Below are 20,207 nucleotides of genomic sequence, written 5' to 3'. Positions count from 1 at the left end.
GCCCCGTAGAAACAGATTTTGTAAAAATAGGCTAACGACTGCGTAATTACCACTCAACTCTCTGTCGCGCTGTAAATTACCGTACAGACAGGAGGAGAAGCTCGCAGACAATCGGGGGGACGTCCCGTCAAGGGAGAAGCCCATAGATAATGATTCCATAAAAGCAACGGAATACTTACTCCTGCTCACTCACGCCAAAGAACTCTTTGCTCAAGTTCCCCGTCTCTGCAAGATTAACGTTGGCAATTTTCACGCACAGCTACTAGAAGATTAACGTCTGTCAGACAGGTTGCTCACGTCATCAAGCTTAGTTTGAGTCGGTTTGAGGAACGGAAGTGCTCAAAAATCGCTAAAAATGAGCTTCAACTGTCTCAACTGAGTTCCAATGAGATGGCTCTGTCCACTTCTTATACTGTCTATGTTTATACCTATGGATCAAACAAAGTTACTTTTTGATGCAGCCTTAGATACATAGGCCGTCGTGTACACATAAATCTCTGACCCATCGTCTTCTTCCTCGTCTAATTTCTGTCGCTCTACATACGTCATCTGGTATAAATGAAAGCGTGATTATTTTTTTTTTTGGGCCAAACCAGTTGAGCAAAGACCACGTGCCTTAACCGAAAGCTACACCCCGCAGCGATGACTCGCGCCTATCGCTCTATCGATTTCATTGGTCAACTCTATCACGTAGTCATCTGAGGTAAAAAGTTTAGACATCAGCTAAATGGATCCGATGGTGACAAACGGTAAGATATGCTTGGTTGTTTTAAGTATAATTTTATTAATAAAAGTGTTTGTAGGTTTCAATTATGATTATAATTTTAACTTATCTTATGAATCTCTATCTTCCTCAGTGGAGGACACTTGTTCTGGCTGTGACAAAGACCAAGCCTGCGGGGTGTGGCTTTCGGTTAAGGGGCGTGGATTTCGCTAAACTGTTTTGGGGGGAAAAAAAAAAGAAAAAAAAATCAGGCTAATTGAAACGATTGGCTATTGACTGATTGCTCGGTCAGCCTCCCGTTTCCTCTTTCATTGGTCCTCCGACAAAGATTTCCTAGCTTTATGCTTCTTTTTTACAGGCTCAGCCATAACTCAATATATCGTTGCCCTTTGCTTATAGCTAGCCGGTGCTTGAATGGCGGCGTGTACGTGTGCAGTGCCAAGGGGATAATCCACCAGCCGGAAACTGAAGTCTCCCCGGGGGCCGCCATTGGCTAACAAGCCTTCACCTGCTGTTAGCATTCCATTGAATAAGCGAATAACTTTACATCTGAGGCGTTTAAAGACTCCATTTGTCCATTGTTTATTTCTAAAGAAACACGACAATGTATAAAAGGCTCCATTACCTGGTATCTTACGGTATGGCCCCATAGAAGCAGTTTTTGTAAAAATAGACGATTGCGTCATAACACGCGACTCTCTGTCGCACAGTAGAGAAATTCACTTCACTTTTCTCCGTTGAAGTCTATGGGGTCGCTGTGTCCATTTCTTTTACTGTCTATGGTGCACTGCCGTCAAGCAATTGACCTATGGCTAAGCCACGCCCCCAAACGCGATGAGCCAATCACATTGCGCATAGCTAACCCAATACACTCGGACATTCTCTGCTTCCACGTCCATTGAAATGCATTGCAGTTAGTCAGTTTTCATTTGTTTTTATGTTTTTTCTTGTCATTTTAAGTTTAAAATGGTCAAACGGTGTGCATGGGGTACATGCAACTCCGACACTAGGTATCCCGAGAGGCAGGGCGACGGTGTGTATTTTTTACCCTTTCCCAAGCCACATCTCAACCGAGATAAGTGTCTGCTCTGGATAAAGTTATGTGGTAGACCACAACACCAACTAAACGTGGATAAATTAAACAAGAATTAAACAAGGATGTCTACATCTGTTCTAAGTCAACAACGTATTTGAACGTTATCTTTAACATCTCTAACGTAACGTAGGCTAATGTTAGCCAAGAAAACGTTGACATTAGCTTCTAGCTGCGTTGTACATCATGTCACTTAGCTTCATTAACGTATCTTTAAATAACCGAGACAACAAATGTTAGCAATGTTGTGCTGAATGATTCATGTAAATAATACAGTGCATGAACAATGCTGATCCTCTATCTTGTTGTCTGAGATGGTCATGGGAACGAGATGCGGTTTATCACGTTTACACTGTGACCTGTACATTTTTGCTTGGAGCTGAAGCTTTTCATCGACCTTCTCAACAATAAAATTATTAATATAACCCTCCAATGAATAGGTAAGGCCCTTTTGGTGACTTCGAGATGATATATAATCTTTCTGTCTCCAAAAATCATCAATTGCCTCCTGTGAAATGTCTCCCACTGTGACAGCTGCCATAGCGCCTCTCACCGAATGTTGACTGTCCGAGTGAGTGGACGGGGCGTGGCTTAGCCATAGGTCAATTCGTTACATCGCGAGACCTGATATCACGCGATACTTCCTGACGGCGGCCCGCCGGTCCAAAGTTACAAGTGAGTTTTTTCCGCTCTCGGGCACCAGGGGGGTGCGAAACCACCACCATTCAACCCGAAATACGTAATATAACCATTCCACTGACTCCAAAGCTGTTCAGTTAAAGGTCCCGTTCTTCAGGTTTTTTTGAAGATTGTGTTTACAGTGTGCAATATAACATGTGTTCATGTTTCGCGTGTAAAAAAACACAGTATTTTTCACACAATTTACTTATCTGTATACCGCTGTTTTCACTGTCCAAAAAACGGCCTGATGACTTCCTTGTTCTATGAAGTCCCTCTTTCAGAAATACGTAACGAGTTCTGATTGTGCCAGCGGTTCCTGTGTTGTGATTCGACAGCAGCTTATCACACGTTGCCCGGAAAGGTCACGCCTCTTACCATAAATTGTAGATGCATGCGCAGCTGAAGTGCTTCTTCTCCGTGGGAGCGCAACAAGACCACGCCCCCTTTTTTGTGTATTCCTGTGGGCGGAGATTAGTCAAACTGTTCTAGTTACGTCATTAAAAAAGGAAGTAGTCCAAACCGGCTGTTCGCTGTATGTTTTGAAAGGGGACTTCTGTTAAATAAAATATCTCGCTAGGCATTGAACTTTAAGCTTTATAATTTTACAGGTATTATTGATGCTCTAACAGCAACATTACACACTAACTAAAGTTTGAAAAATGGAATCGCGAAGAACGGGACCTTTAAGGTAAAAAGGTTACTTAGATCAAGTATAATATGTGGTATAGTATAATATACATGAAGTATAATATGTTTTTTATTATTGATGTTGAGCTCAATGTGTTTAACGATTTGATAAATAAAATTGTGGTCTGTGGCATTACGTTTCTGCTTGATATTTAGTTTTCTCTATTCTGTCTTAAAGGGTTAGTTCACCCAAAAATGAAAATTATGTCATTATTGACTCACCCTCATGTCGTTCCAAGCCCATAAGACCTCCGTTCATCTTCGGAACACAGTTTAAGATATTTTAGATTTAGTCCGAGAGCTTTCTGTCCCTCCATTGAAAATGTATACACGGTATACTGTCCTTGTCCAGAAAGGAAATAAAGACATCATCAAAGTAGTCCATGTGACATCAGTGGGTTAGTTAGAATGTTTTGAAGCATTGAAAATACATTTTGGTCTAAAAATAACATAAACTATGACTTTATTCAGCATTGTATTTTCTGTTGTCAATCCTCGTTCAGTGATGCTGATGACGTAAGACGCTGCTGACGTGTGTCTGGTGCGCCCGAGCTTCGTTTACAGTCTGAGGAAGACGCATGCTGTAAATAAAACAATCTTTGCAAACATGTCTAAGGATTTCGACACAGAGGAAGAGTTGCATTTTTGTGCCCAGCCATATTTATTTGAACCCGAATACACGGACGCACCAGATAACACGTCAGCAGCGTGAACGCGGATTGACAACAGAACCGGAAGACAATACAATGCTGAATAAAGTCGTTAATGACACAATTTTCATTTTTGGGTGAACTAACCCTAAAGCATGACTTCCCAAATATAAGGAAATTGTGGTAACTAATTCTCCAACTTTGGGGTTTTCTCTGAAAGAGGCTAAAGAGCATTCAGAGAGTTTTCTCATCCAGCAGCAGTGAGGTATTTATTAAATTGTGTAGCAAATATTACATTCATATGAAATATTAAAATGATTATTCTTTGCCATTTTCTAATGAAGGAACTGCCAATAATCAGAAACATGAAATTGTCTGTAAAATGGATACATATTCTGATGTGTTTAGGGGCCCTGTGGAAGAGGAGGATGAGAAAATGGCCCTCTAAAATCTCATGGAACAGTTGGAGGATTTCAAAGAGCTCTTTTCATTTTGTTTTTAGGGAAGACATGGACTCTTTTTTGTAAGAATGCAATGAAATAATGGAACTGAAAAGTTCTTTCCAACTTTCAAGAGTGTTAGGTAGATATACATTTATTCATGTTAGTTCAGCTTATTAAAGTTAAGAAATACACAGACATTTTGATCTTAAAATGTATTCGTAAATGTTTCAATTAACTAAAATTAATACATGCTGTAGAAGTATTGCTCATTGTTAGCTCATGCAAAGGATAGTTTACCCAAAAATGAAATTGTCATTTACTCACCCTCAAGTTGTTTTAAACCTGCATGCATTTTGAAGAATGTTGGTAACCAAACCGTTGCTGGTCCCCATTGACTTCCATGGTATCAAAAAAAGCAGGCTACTGTGGAAGTCAATGGGGACCAGAAACTGTTTGGTAACCAACATTCTTCAAAATTTCTTCTTTTGAGTTCAATAGAAGAAAGAAACTCATATGGATTTAGTCAGAACAACTTGAGGGGGGAATAAATGATGACATAAGCTATGAGAAATCTACATGTCGCAAATTTTATTTTAATGTTTATTTTGAATTTTAAATAAAAAAATTATATTTGACATTATATAGGCCTATATCCATACTCTGTGTCTGTTTTTGCAACAAAATGAACATGAAGTGAAACCTCATAATAATGGCCTACAGTCTAATGAAAAACACTATAATGTTGCATTAGTTAAAGCTGCATTCCATAAATCTGAGTTAAAAATTATCCAAAATAAATTGAGCAAGTAGGCCTATAACCAGCCAGTGTTCAAAAGACTATGGTTCAAAACTAGCTCGAAATGGTAAGTAATAATGATTTTAATTCCAGTGGTAGCCTACTGGTGGATTTCAGCGGGAGATTCGAGCATGTCTTTGCGTCATTAAGTCACATCTGTACACATAAAGGAGGAGTCTCGGCTAGTAGGCTATATTGCGTGTGAGGATGTTGGAGGTGGAGATTTATAGCCTTTTCTCACAGCACTTGATATAATTAAACTTATCAATTTGATGGTGGATCCAGAAAGGTTCAAACGACAATCACCAGTGACAATTGGAGATTCACCCATTGTAAAATGCAAAACAAAAGACTTAGTTCGGACTTGGCTGCAGAAAAAAAGAGACTGCAACCGGGCCCATGCGAAAACAAGGATAATATCGGAAGGGCATTAAATGTAGGCCTAGTCACGCAATGCTGATGTTGTTAACATTAACAATTTGAGAACAAAGTAGGCTATAATTTGCACTGTTTGACGTGATGATAAACGATCGTTAGATTTAATCAGCGCGATTTACTGGAATGCTTTTTTTCCACTTTGTTGGTAAGAACAAAAGTGGATGTTACTTGTTCAAATGACATTTTCTGGTGAAAATTATTGTGTTGGTCATACTTCCAAAAAGTATAGCGCGACTCAATAAGACCCGCTCTAAACCATATATGGTTCGTTTTTAACTTCCGGCCTGGCTTGTGTGTCCTGAAACGTGTGGAGCTCAGTCAGAGTCAGGACCGCCCATAGGGACAGCCGCACACCGAGCAGCTGAACTCAGTCAGGTGAGGTCTTGTTGAAGATCTGCTGAGAGAATTGAGGTGAAATGCCTCCCTCTAGTGTTTAAAGTGCAAGGACAAAATATCATGCATTTTGAGGGTTTTAGGGTTCATTTTCAAATCGTTTCATAAACATTATGCTACAGTAGCCTAATAGCACGGGCAATGACTCTATAAAGTCAATAAACGAACAATAGAATGATTTTAAACAATTTGCCGATGGGTCACAGAAATCCATCCCCATATCGTGCTTGCTGAAGTTCACAGACTAATTACAGGCTTGCCTGCTGCCACTGGGACGTGAGAGAGAATCAGACGACAGTTTCTCACGAAACACCCCTTTGGTGACAAATATAACGATTAGAAATAACCTAATACACCAAGCAAAAGGGTTTACAGATAAACTACACATTTTTAATTAGGCTACTTTCTTTTTTTTTAATTGTAGATTTAAGAGGCAATTTAGCAAAGCCGGTTGTATTTGTTGCGTGCATTAAAAAATAATAGCATAGCCTACTATTTGTACATAGATAATATATTTTAAATATATAGCATACATTATTTAATAAAGATTAATTATTTATTTATTTATTTATATATTTATTGTAGAATTTTCTTCTCAAAATATGAAAAGCTTCATAACAGAGGTGGTTGAGGTGAACAGTGCGCGTGGGGAGGCGTCAGCGTGAGAATGTGTGCAGCATGCGACATGTGTAGCCTACTCTCATATTTTACATTGTGAAGCGCGAGTCGATCACTACACACTGGATGTAGGCTACCTGCTGAAGAAACACCTTTCAGTGCGCCCAGGGTGGAAATGGGACTCTTCAGCTCGCAACTTTTAATCTAACAGGAGCATTGTCGCAGAGTCTGGGTTGTTGACATGGCAGTAGACGGTAATTATTTAGTTTTATTTTCATCAAAAAGATGATTGTAGTAGTTAGATGGCATGGCACGTTGCAAGCTAGAGATGACTCGAGGTATCAGTTGTCCCATAATACATTTTAAATGTAATTTCTCTTTAATTTCCTGATTATATGGTTGTATATTTCATATAGCCTATATGCTATAATTTGAATGTAATATAAATATAAGGCATATCTACTCAGGGTAGAAAAGCCTTGTACACAGTGACATGGTTAGTTTTAAAATATTAAGTAGGTTGACTGTCTGATAATTAATGTGTGTATGATGCCTCATTCATTTTGGGGGGCTTTAGTGTGTGTGCAGTGTCAGCCTTTTAATATGAATCAGTTCAAAAGAATTTGAGTCATTTGCAAGCAATATTATTTTTATTTACCCGGCTATCTAGTATAAGCGTAAAAAGGCAAAATAATTCATTTGACATTTTGTGAAGTTTGAGTAAACTATTATCTGTTACTGTGAACGTTTTGTAGTTTTGGTTGTGTAAATTGAAAGGTGTTGACACAGGCTAATCGTGGCTTCTCATTGACAAAATTCGGCTCGAGAATCCACGTCTCAACATGTCCTTCAAAACCCCAAAAGAAAACCCCAATCTTCTTTCTTTTTCCAGTCTGAGATCTCATTGAAACTGAGTATCTATACTTTTCTGATAAACCAGTGACCTGCTGAGCGGTTTGTGTCATACACCAGTTTAAGGATGGCTTGCATATTCATTTTTGCATTCATCTGCATTCTGCATAGATAATGAGGCTAAACAGATCTGAAGCCGCTATCTCCACATCTCTCTCTCTCTCTCTCTCTCTCTCTCTCTCTCTCTCTCTCTCTCTCTCTCTCTCTCTCTCTCTCTCTCTCTCTCTCTCTCTCTCTCTCTCTCTCTCTCTCTCTCTCTCTCTCTCTCTCTCTCTCTCTCTCTCTCTCTCTCTCTCTCTCTCTCTCTCTCTCTCGTTCGGTCTGTAGCTCATTACTTCACACAGATGTTGTGTTTCACTCCCTTCCCAAGTTCAAACCCCTCATGCTGTTCAGAGATCTTTGGCAAACTTGTTTGGCTCTCACAAGAGAGCACATCGTTAGTTCAGTCCAGTGGGTGCAGCAGGTGACAAAAACACCTTGGCCTGGATTTAATTATGTGCTTGTGCTTTCGGGAATGAAGCGCTGTCATGGATGATGGATCTGTAATATAATATGAATTTAGAGATTTGTTTTTGGTTGGTTGCTCTTTCATATTGGCACCATGAAGTGTGGCTGTAACCACATATTCAAGATTGAAGGAAAAATTCAACTAAAAGTTTGTCATTCTGAACACATTTCTTTGGTAGACCACAAATTGATGGTGCTTTTTCCATATAATGAATATAAATGGTGATCAGTGCTATTTCAAGCTTATAGAATGACCAAAAAATAAAGATGCAATAAAAGTTAAATTTCGGTCTGCTCCTCATACAAACATATCAAATGACTTCAGAAGATTTAGAATATAGTGCTACAAAGTCATATTGAGTACATATATGGTGCTTTTTTGCAGCTTGACAACGACTCTTCACCTTTTACTTTTATAGTATGGAAAATAGTAACATGAGCATTTTGCTAAGTTGCTCATTTAGTGTTTTTACAGAATTAAAAAAAGATAATTTTTAAAATAAATTTTTCTTTTACGATTCAGACACTGGAAAACCTAACACTAATCTGAATATTCATCTTAGATTAATCATTATTTAAGTTGTTTATGGCCTTGAACATAGACATGCTTTTCGATACAATAATATTCACTATGTCATTCAAAAATGAATACTTTTATTCAGCAAGGTCATATTAAATTAATTAAAAGGGACATTAGTCATACATGTTACAAAAAATATTTTTCAAATAAATACTTTTCTTTTGAACTTTATATTCATCAACGAATCCTGAAAAAAATTATCATATGAATATATGGGTTAGCAACACAAGTGATTTCAGCATTCATAATAATAAGAAATCTTTCTTTAGCACCAAATCAGCAAATTAGAATGATTTCTGAAGGATCGTGTGACACTAAAGACTGAAAATTCAACTTGCCATCACAGGAATAAAATACATTTCAAAATACATTAGAAAACAGTTATTTTAATTTGTAAAAATATTTCAAAATATATGCTGCCTTGATGAGGATAAGAGACTTCTTTCAAAACCATAAAAAAATCTTACCGACCCCCAAACTTTTGAACAGTAATATAAAAACTCTGCTGCAGACTTTTCTATTTCCCCTTTATTGTAAGCTTTCAAGAGGAGATACTGTTGTTCTAGATTTAGGAGCACATCTTTTTGCACACAAACATAGCAAATAAGAGCAACATCTGTCCAAGACTAACAGGCCTTGACGTGTTTTCACCCCCCAGCCACAGTATGCGACATCTCTCTAATGTCTGCTTCAGAGGCAGTGCGATGAAAGACTGTTCAACTCTGACTCCATCCCAAATGCATTCATACAGGCAGGCATCCCCCATACACTCTTGATGAGGACAGCCTTTGTAGCCGCCTGCGAGGCTGCAGGGAACGAGAGCAAAAGACATCCCTTTTATCTCATCCTGGCCTCCACTTTCAAACACACACACACACACACACACACACACACAAACTTATAGTCTTTCCCTCTCATCAACTCGTGCTTATGCACACACGCACATGCAGATATAATACCATCACACGCACACTGCCATGCGCGGAGATGACTGATTGTACTCGTTTGTGCTAAGACTAAGGTGGTGATTAGAAGCGTGAGGTTTTAATGAGCACATACCCACACTGTATCTGTCTTTGTCTGTTAATGCACTGGCCTCTCGCAGCTTGTGGGAGAAAATCTGCTTAGGCTGCCCACCGACTCATTTACAGTCACCAGTCGAGCGAAACTATGATGTGCTGGTCTGCTGTATTGCTTTTTGAAATATGCACATTTTCACAGTCTTATACTCACAGCTAAATAAATGTACACATTTGGAACACAAACAAAGATATTTAGCAGATTATTTCAACTGGTTTAATTTTTATTTTTTTTATCTATATACTGAAAGTCAGTGGAAAGTCCTGTTTTGACTGAAAGTCCAAAAACAACACTGGCATTTTTCAAAAAAATTAATTTGAAACATTCATTCTTTAAATGATCTTGTTTTGTTTCAAAAGAAAGAAAGGGTTGGAACAACATGAGGGTAAGTAAGTATTTTAAAGCATGTTTTGTACCAGAAAGGTCTCAACAAAAGTTTTCAGTTAATTGTATCATGAATTGCAAATGCTAGTTTTGTCTAGCTCAGCAAGAACTTATGTTTCCGAGTCGTTCGGTATTTAGCAGCACTTAAAGTTTTCCTTCCTGGAAATCTGGAGCCTCATATGCTTTTCATTAGATTACCCCACGGGCTACCAATGCTCTGCTGGTTTATCGCCCTCTGACACTCTAATGCATAATTTTCCCATTAACTTTGCTGACTAGTATCTTTAGGTATTATTTTGGGAAGAATCCAAGCTGCCCAGTCAGCCGCAGCAGATACGGGTCTTTCAAACATTTCTTTTTGTCGAGGCTTAGCTTTTACTTGAGCCTAAACTCTTTCTTAACCACCAAAACCCCTAATGACAAACCCAGTCCTTGAACTGACCTGTAACCACAGCATTTTCGATTAATGTAAACATTGAATCTCCCACAAGGCAAGCTGTACATCTCAGTGGTCTGTGTCTTTCTGAAGGGGGAAATGAAAACACAAGTGAGAAGGATGGAATGTATATGTCTAAATGAATGCCAAATCTCTCTTTTTGTATTGCAGCGGCCTCCAGTTTTACCTTCTGCCGCCCTGCGGTGGAGTACAGGGCTCTTCCAGAGGATTTTAAGTACCAATTGAGTCGTTGTGCAGGTGGAAACCTTACCTGGCATGAGGGGCACGGCCGCAAAACAGCGGGTGGTCGAACGGTCAAACTACTGCAGCAGCCTGGAACTGAGGGACTGCAGGTGAGACCAAGAAGGAAATATTTACCGAACATCTCAGTCCATCTGAATATGAGTCTACATTGAGCGTGAGAAAGACACGAGTCCTCTTCTTCTGATTAAATAATAAAGATAAGAACAAAGCCAAGCATTTTATTATATATTCCCTGTATCAGCTTCAAATTATCAGCATTTTGTACCATCTCATTAATATTACTTAAGTGTCAAAACCGAAGCTCTTTCAAGCTCTTACTACTGCATTTTCACATGATATTGTAATTGATCAAAAGAGGACATTGTAAAAAAAGACCAGTGTTGGGCAAGCTACTCAAAAATGTTGCTATTGCTGATTACCATATTCATGAGTCATATGAATAGACAAACTAGTAACTTCACTATTTGCAGTGCAAAGGAATTTGACAGCTGTGAAAAATAGGGAAGTAGGCTGTTAAAACTAGTTATTATACAGCAGAGATAATGCAATGCAGATTTCAGATTTTCCATAGTAATTAGGGACCGTTCGGTATTTATGGAATGGACCACCGGAGGAAAATAGGGGAGGGTCATGTCTTTTTATTCTTTGTTGAGGGGAGGGTCATCCAACTTTTTTTAGTCTAGGGGGAGGGTCACCCAACTTTTGTATTCATGAAAACAGCAACATTTCAAAGTGGCTTGTTTGGTGCATATTTTTCCATGTAGGTCTATGTAGCTCTCTCAGTATCCCCCCCAGGTCTACTAGGCATAGAGATATCTGAACATCTTTGCCAAGCGCAAACCAGTACAGAAGTAATCAATAAATTATCGTGGAGGGTCATGCCTTTTTTCCCAATCATTTTGGAGGGTCATAGAAAAATGTATTGCTGGCAAAGGGGGGGTCAAGTCTATTTTGACTATAGATCTCAAAACTGCTCCGGTAGCCCCTTAAATAAAAAACGAACAGTCCCTTAAAAGGTGTGATTAGAGAATTTGTGTGCAAATATAATGTATGGCAGTCGGTTGTTGCATTATTAATAGTGTGAAAAATGTTTCTCAGAAATGCACTTTCTCAGAAAACCTGTGCATTAAAAAAGGTGGAGGAGGGCAGACTGGCAACAAAAGGCTTCCTCTCTCTTTCCAGCCATCTAAAAGCTTTAGTTTGAAGTGAACGAGTTATGCTGTTAGGCCAGAGGGCACTGAAGAGAGAGAACACTCTCCACAGAATGGCTTTAAAAAGCCTTGTGGGCCTCAGGTCACATGGGCACTGCTGATTTGAGCACTGTGAGCAGCTTTATGGGTCGTAATGTGTGTTTTTAACTTCATTTGATCTTCTGCATTAGCATATTAATGAAGCAAGTGCCTCTAGTCGGGTGTGCAGAGCTTTGTGGGTCAAAGTCAGTCTCACCCGCACAATTAGACTTCTCTTAGAGTTTACAACAGGTTTGCAGATAATAATTAGACCCAAACCTGATTTCGTTAGACTGAGATAGATAGATAATGTTATCTTAATGAGTTTGTGTTCTGCCTTTAATTAATAGTATTCAAAAGTAATTACTTAAGGCAAATCCAGTGTTCTGTGGTCATTTCCATTTTCTTTTCCATTTCTCTTTTTCTAGTGCTAAATTAGTTTTTTATCTCCTCTGTGAACTTAGCAGAGGTGCTGTTCATTTGGACATTTTGTGTTTAGTGGATTAAATAGGAATTAAACTATGTCGTTTTAAAAAGGATTATCTCCAAGGCTGCATTTAATTGACCAAAAATACAGTAAAATACTGTAATATTGTGAAATAATATTACAATTCAAATTAACTTGTTGTTTTTTTTGTAAAATATTTTTTAATTGTAATGTATTCCTGTGATGGCAAAGCTGAATTTTCAGCATCTCCAGTCTTCAGTGTCACACGATCCTTAAGAAGTCATTTTAAATTGCTGCTCAAGAAACATTTATTATTACACAATGAAAAAGGCTTTTGGGGAAACTGATACATTTTTCAGGATTCTTTGATTGAATAGAAATTTCAAAAGAACAGCATTTATTTGAAATTGAAATCTTTTATAACATTATAAATGCCTGTACTGTCACTTTTGATCAATATAATCTGTCCCTGCTGAATAAAAGTATTATTTAAAAAAATATCTATTGACCTTTTGAACGGTATATATATATATATATATATATATATATATATATATATACTATATATATTATATACTAATATTATTTAATCCATAAACATGGCAAAATCTTTCATCTGTTTTTATTGTCTCATCTATTTTTATTTCAAATCTCAAACACCAGTACAATATCTAAATCGTTCACAAATCTTGCAATTGTTAGGAAGAGGAACACCAGACTTAAGGTGAATCTTCTGAACTTGGGTTTAAATTTGTTGGATTTGGCTGAACCGGATCAGAGTGCAAAGGTTCAGAGTGTTTGCCTTTGATTTTCCAAAAAGTGAATCCATGATCAAAAGCTTGGTGTGATCAGACGTCTATGTTAATTTATTCCTCATGAAAACCCCAAACAGGAGCTGATGAGATTCTAACTAACCTCTGCACTTTTTTGGCCTTCATTTAAACCGTCGTTAATGAATGGTGAACCTTGTTAGCCTTACCCTGCAGTGACAGGACAGAGAAACAGCTCTGTTTGATCTCTTCCCCTAATGGCTTCATACACAAATGCTTTGTTCATATCAGCTATTCTTGTTAGTATTTTTCTTAACAATGCAGTTTTGTGTATGTCAGTATATAAAAGACTTACTGACATCTCACCACACAGTGTGCTCATCCCAGAAAAAAAGTTAACAAAGAAGAAAAGAAAATAGAAAAACATGTCACTTTTATCACAAATGTTTTCTCACTTTCATCAGTGCTCTTGTTATTGTCTATAAACTTTGCCAAGACACGCCACTTTCCGCAGCCATGCCATCTCAGAAAGATCAAAGAAAAAATGAAGAACTCAAGTTGACTATTTGTAGTAAAAAAAAAGAAAAAAAGTGACTATTATGTATGCATTTGTGCACTGGGGGCCATTTTTGATTGTTTGGGTTTGTTTTTCTTTTTCTTTATTGTGCTCACACTGATTCTCTGGGGTCTATGTGAATATGGAAATCATACTATAAATAATTAATATCGTACCTTCAAGTGTTCCTCTCTTAAGACTCATTCGAATGTCATAGAGTGCAATTCAAGAGATAATCTTATTGGCATTAAAACAGAGAAAGTTTGACAGCTGCTTAATCAAATCCATATATAAGCCACAAAAAAATTGTATGTTCATGGTTTACTGTGAGAGCAGGTAGTTAAAAAAGATGGGTGCAGATGTAAATGCATTCACTGACATGCTTGATAGTCTCATATTCTCATCTGCAAGGGCTTAGAGGGACTTCTCTGTGTTTATGCCCTACAGAGAGCATTAGAGACAGTTGAGATGTGCATCCCTCCCAAAACCAGCTGAGTGGAACAGTCACTTATTCAGCCTGTATGTGTGCATGCATGCATACATGTATGTGCATGTGCAAGAATGGATGTGTGCGATTTCCTGCAGTTGCAGAAGAAAGAATTCCCCACTGCCCTCAAGGGCAAACGCAGCAAAGGCACAAAGTAGAAAGTTGCCTGAGGGAGAAGAGAGAGAAAGGGAGCAGGATAGATGGGGGGAAAAACTGTGAAGGAGAAAGAAAATTGAAGATGAACTTGAGGGATGGGGTACAGATGGTGGCAAATGGCTTAGAAAAACAAAACAAATAGAGGGCGAAGTGAGAAAATGGAGGGCTGTGATTGTGTGAGGATAAATGACTGTTAATGAAACGGAACACTAAGGAAAGGGAAGAAAATATGCAAAGCACAGTTATTTTATGAAACAAGATTTGCTTCAGGACCCAGAATTTATGGCGACCCAACATATTATGAAATAGTAGAATAGAATATATATATAATATTATAAATTAGAGTTTGATTTGGTGTTGGTACGATTTTTAATGTTTTTGAAATAAGACTCTAATGCTCACCAATTTTTTTTTGAATTATTACAATTAATATAAATGTTTTCTATTTTAATGTATTTTAATTATATAGTTTATTCCTGTAATGGCAAATCTGATTTTTCAGCATAATTTTTCCAGTCTTCAGTGTCACATGATCCTTCAGAAATCATTCTGATATGCTGATTTGGTGCTTAAGAAACTCTTATTATTATTATCAATGTTAAAAACAGTTATGCTGCTTAAAATGTTTGTGAAAACCATGGTAGATTTTTTTCAGGATTCTTTAATGAATAAGTTCAAAAGAACAGCTTTTATTTGAAATAGCATTCTGTCCTTGCTAAATAAAAGCATTAATTTCTTTCGAAAACAACATTTTGCCATGCTCGTTTTGGTGTCACATTAAACAACATCATAACATTGTAAGTCACTACGCAATCCCTCATAAACTGTGGCTCAAAATGTGGATGATTTGCTGGAATTATCTTTGCCGGATGGTTTTGTATAAGTCTAATTAGTCTGCGATCATATGGAGGTGTGCGATGAAGGTCAAGTGAGTGTTATTGTGGCTCATGTCACTAGCGCAGCCATTGTAACGAATGCTAATCATTCTAGAATGGCCTTCATTTATACAGCTCGATGTGAGAATCATGGCCATGTCCCATCAGGCGGCCAATCAGGTGGCTGCGTGAGATGAAAACATCCATCTTAATCACTACCAGTGCATGACTTGGAGCAGTGTTATTTTTTATTTTATTTAAAAAAAAACAAAAAAAAACATGTATATTTCCCAGAGGTCTTAGTAGGGAGAGCTGTTTATCTGTTTATATTCTTTTTTTTTTTATTACTGTGCAAGAGATTGATTTCAAATTAGTAGTGCTATAAAAAACTGCATTCATGCATGGTAGGACTCCAGAAGGATGCTCACAATTCAGTCACATTTTGAGATTTGTTTTTCGGTTCCACTTCTCTGTGAAATGCATATTTAAATTAGTTTCCCTGTCTCTGTCTCTCTCTTTCCCATGCTCTATTTCTTTCTCTTGCAGTTACGTTCAGGTGAATCGTACTCTGTTTACCACACCAGCCCCACCTTGCCGTGTCTCTCCAGGCCAGTGGTTCTGTGGTCTCAGCAGGACGTGTGCAGATGGCTGAAGAAGCACTGTCCGCACAACTACTTGACCTACGTAGAAGCCTTTTCCCACCACGCAATTACAGGTGTGCGATCCAACTTTAAAACAAAAACAAAACAAATAACAATTGTAGCTATTGTATGTAATTTATATCCCTATACATGATGGTAACATGTAAGCCATTATTCATATGAAATTGCATATGCATATAGTAACATTCTGTGTAAAATCTCACATCACAGTAGCGATCCTGCAAAAAAAAAAAAAAAACTTTTTAAAGATACTGCATACTCAGCAGTAAGACCAATCCCCTGACACCAACACATCTACTGAATCTCATATGGTATGACAGAAGCATTACCCTTTTAGCTGAAGGTCAGCCAACCTATGCTCATCTACTCTCCTAAAAACGCGTATCTTGTCAAAGAACTGGTACTATTTCATTCTCAACCTCTGAATTTACAGTTCACTGTGCTTTACTCTTTCCTGCTCCATTTTCAATATTCTAAAAAAATGTAAAGCACAGGAAAGTCGCATGTACAAGATTAGAAATCTGCCTTATATGCTCATGGACACTGGAGCCATTCATTTCAGACGTACATGCTATGTCATTTTCCGCATAATTAGGAAAATAACATTGTGACAACTCTGTAGCTGATGGCGCCACATGAACATGCACAGCTACTTGCCTGAGCTGTGAAAGACATAGAAAAAATGTCAATTTCAAGATTTTAAGGGCTTCCAAAAAGAATCAATTCAATTTTAATTTATTTATAAAGCACGATTAAAATAACTGCTGTTGACCAGCTGTACATGAAGATAAAAGTAAAAGACATAACCATAACATACATTCAGACAGGCACAAAGGCGCAGATGCATAAACAGTAAAGCAACACATCACAGATTATAAGACAGATCAAATAGAAATGTTTTTAACTTTGATTTATTAGTGGTAATGTAGGGGCAGTTTTGATTTGAATTGGCAAGCTGTTCCAAAGTTTAGAAGTGGCTATGGTGACCTCAAACTTTTGAACAGTAGTGTATGATGTTTGCCAAAACATTAAGTTGGAATACATGAAAAATTATGAATGGCCATCAGTGCAGAAAGATGCAGCCAGATGGTGTAGTTTCAGCATCTACCAGCAGGGGCAAATGTGGCCATACTAACCAACCAAACCTTGACCCCTCGACCACACCAATGACTCTCCACTAGCTCGAAGCTAAGACTCGCTGGCCATACTGATATCCTTCATTATTTCGGTTGGGTTTGAAGAATTCTAGCTTGTAAATGCGTCTCATATATCTGAGTGTGTCACAGGGTCTCCCTCACAGCTTAGGCTGCTGCTTCTCCCACTCACTCCTTGAACACGATCTCACTCACTAGGGACCCATGAGGTTCTTCTATTCTCTCGGTGGACACAAAGCATCAAGATCACAGACACGCTGGGTGAGATCCAAAGAAAAGGAAATTGAGAGAAAAGGAATTCAGGGAGTTAAAAACATGAGGATGAAATAAAGCCATAATGGTTTTTCTGCAAAGCTGTGGACTGAAGTGTTTAGAGTCACAGCACGAGAGGCTCAGTTGGATACAAAGTGGGAAATGAACCTGGGGCGGCCTGTGCCCTCAGGCAGCAGTTCCACACAGCATGTTACCATAGTCACACATGCAAAGATCACTGGGAACACAGCGATAACAACCTTACGGGGATTTGCAATGCTGTAACTTGTTTATAGCTGCCAGCAAAACTGTGCATACATAATGCAGAGGCTGCAGAGCTTGTGTGTTTCCAAAGAGCTCATGCCTACTGAAATTGTCTCTCTTTCTGTCAATTTGTCTTTGTCAGGTCGTGCTCTTTTGAGACTGAATGGCGAGAAGTTAGAACGGATGGGTTTGGTTCAGGAGACTCTGAGACAAGAGCTTCTCCAGCAGGTTCTACAACTACAAGTACAAGAGGAAGGGCGCAACTTACAGCTGCTAAGCAGAGGTGTGTGTGTGTGTGTGTGTGTGAATAAAGAGCAAAAATGAGGAAGAAAGATTCTGCAGCAGGTGGCATGACCTAAAGCGATAATGTTGCATAATGAAAAATGAAAGTTGTGGGGTTTGGTGTATTTGTGCCTATTTATCTCTCCCTAGCAGTGTTGTTATGCTTCAGTGCAGGGGGTTTTACATTTTTTGATGACAATATGTTGATGCCCTTGAAAGGGACATCATTCCAAAAGCATAAAGCCACCTATATATTTTCATGTATATAGACCCAATTATACTGTGTGAGAGTGCTATTATGTTGTTACGAAAAATGTATTGTTCACTATTTTAATGGGATTACTATTAGCCAAAAAAGTGATTCAAATAATATATGAAAAATATTTACTTAAGTTGACAGCATTTTTTGTTTCTACCCACAATTAGAGCTAAATTAGATGCATAAACCTGAAGGCGGTCATTAAAATAAAATGATCAATGCACTCAAAATATGGATTTTATTAATTTTATGAATGGCCAGTAGTGACAAATAAAAATTATAAGAAATTAGTCACTTGTTTATAGTCCCAAGTATACTACCTGTCAATATTTTGGGGTCGGTAAGATTTTTTAAAATATTTTTGAAGTCTCTTCTGCTCACCACGGCTGCATTTATTTGATCAAAAATAAAACAACAATATTGTGAAATATTATTATAATTTCAAATAACTGTTCTTTATTTTAAAATATTTTATTCCTGTGATGGCACAGCTGAATTTTCAGCAGTTATTACTCCAGTCTTCAGTGTCACATGACATGATCCTTCAGAAATAATTCTGATATGCTGATTTGGTATTCAAGAAACATTTCTTATTATGTTGACAACTTAATATTCTGCTTTATATTTTTGTGGAAACCCTCAAGATGCTTTGATGAACAGAAAGTCCAAAAGAAAAACATGTATTTTTGTAACTGTATAACTGTCTTTACTCTCACCTTCTATTTAATGCATCCTTGCTGAATAAAGGTTTCTACAAAAATATATATATTTCTTACTGACCCCAAACTTTTGAACCGTAGTCTATATTAAAAACCCAAACCCAGAAAGGAAATATTGTCTCCTGGATTCTCTCGTCCACCATGTGTGTATATATATATAGGTATTTTTACACATTAAATTCATTCATTCATTCTTTTTTCTCTCCATCCCTCATTTTCTTTCACTGTCCCTCTCTTCTCCAGGGCTATCTGGAAACCTGTCATAGCTTTAACCATGCGTGGGGCAGTTCTACCACACTGACTCTGAAGGGACATCAATATTTCTAGTCAGGTTGAGGCCAGAGACATTTGACTGGAGCTGTCAGGGACTGGAACACGGGGACAGGTTTCAGTTATACAGCTCAGCCTCCACACCCTCACTATGCTTAAGAAAAGGATGTCCACCTCGGATGACACCTACAAAAGGAGCTTTCATGTGCACCCTTTGATTTATCTATCCCAAATCTGCTTTAAAAATCATAAAATGAAGAAGAAATCTGACATTTTTGTATCTGATGAAGGTGGACCCAGCTGGCTGTACCAAAGCTCCCTGGATTTTGTAAAAACTCAGATCTAGATTAAAGTCTACAAGACGTTCAACAGTAACCTGGATGTCTGGCAACACTATCAGAACGTGTAAAAGCCGTGGTATGAAGACCTTTTGCACATAGAAAACAAACTATTTTCTGCTGGAATGTGACCTTACCAGACGTGCCCTCAAACGTATCCGTCAAGACTGTGGTGTTGTTTAAGCAAAATGTACTGATAGAGTTGCTGGAATCAAATCACATTATAGATTAACCTAAATGATTCAAACTTGCATTTGTACTCTGAACTCAACTGGACTTCCTGTGTCTGGCTATAGGCTGTTCTGGTATTTGTTTCTTGTAACAATACATTTGCTTTTTAACTTAAGATGATTCTGTTTCTGGGAACAGATAAAATGCGTTCAAACGAGTTCCCCACGTGACAATGACAACAGCATTCACACTGAAATGTTGGCCACAAAAGGCTGTGTAAATTACAAAGCTCTGTAAGTGTCTGATAATTGCAGATGACAGATGTAAAGTTAAGGCAAACAGATGACGTGCTGCATTGTGTCCTAAATAGACTCAAGTCTGGACTTGCACGAGAGACCATTCAGATAACCCACATCAAAACATCAAGATGATGCAGTGCGAGAACGTAAAAGCAGTTTGAGACACGCACAACTTGTAAAAGTGTATTCCTGCATTATTTTGTGAAGAGTCTCATGTATTATTTTAAGTAATGATAGGAGTCTGATTCATTAACATGGATTGTTAAGTGTTGTGACACCATGACTCAAACATTCTTCTACTGTGGGAAGTGCATTGGCATTTAAGATGTT

At 38.0% G+C, this 20,207-nt stretch overlaps 1 protein-coding gene across 1 annotated transcript; it reads left to right on the top strand.

Annotated features, from left to right (window-relative positions):
* Positions 1–6,607: 6,607 nt before the first annotated feature.
* On the top strand, positions 6,608–20,097 carry samd10a (sterile alpha motif domain containing 10a). Its single transcript, XM_056261082.1, has 5 exons — positions 6,608–6,777; positions 10,594–10,775; positions 15,754–15,922; positions 17,682–17,822; positions 19,043–20,097. Exons 1-5 carry the CDS (start codon positions 6,765–6,767, stop codon positions 19,063–19,065), a joined length of 528 nt encoding a protein of 175 aa, XP_056117057.1. The 5' UTR covers positions 6,608–6,764; the 3' UTR covers positions 19,066–20,097.
* Positions 20,098–20,207: the final 110 nt, after the last annotated feature.

The sequence above is a fragment of the Rhinichthys klamathensis genome, unplaced genomic scaffold (assembly GCF_029890125.1).
Source record: "Rhinichthys klamathensis goyatoka isolate OS25496 unplaced genomic scaffold, OSU_Roscu_1.1 h1tg000180l_1, whole genome shotgun sequence".
NCBI lineage: Eukaryota > Metazoa > Chordata > Actinopteri > Cypriniformes > Leuciscidae > Rhinichthys > Rhinichthys klamathensis.
The sequence above is the reverse complement of the archived record's forward strand: the minus strand, read 5'-3'. Positions and strand labels throughout refer to the sequence as shown.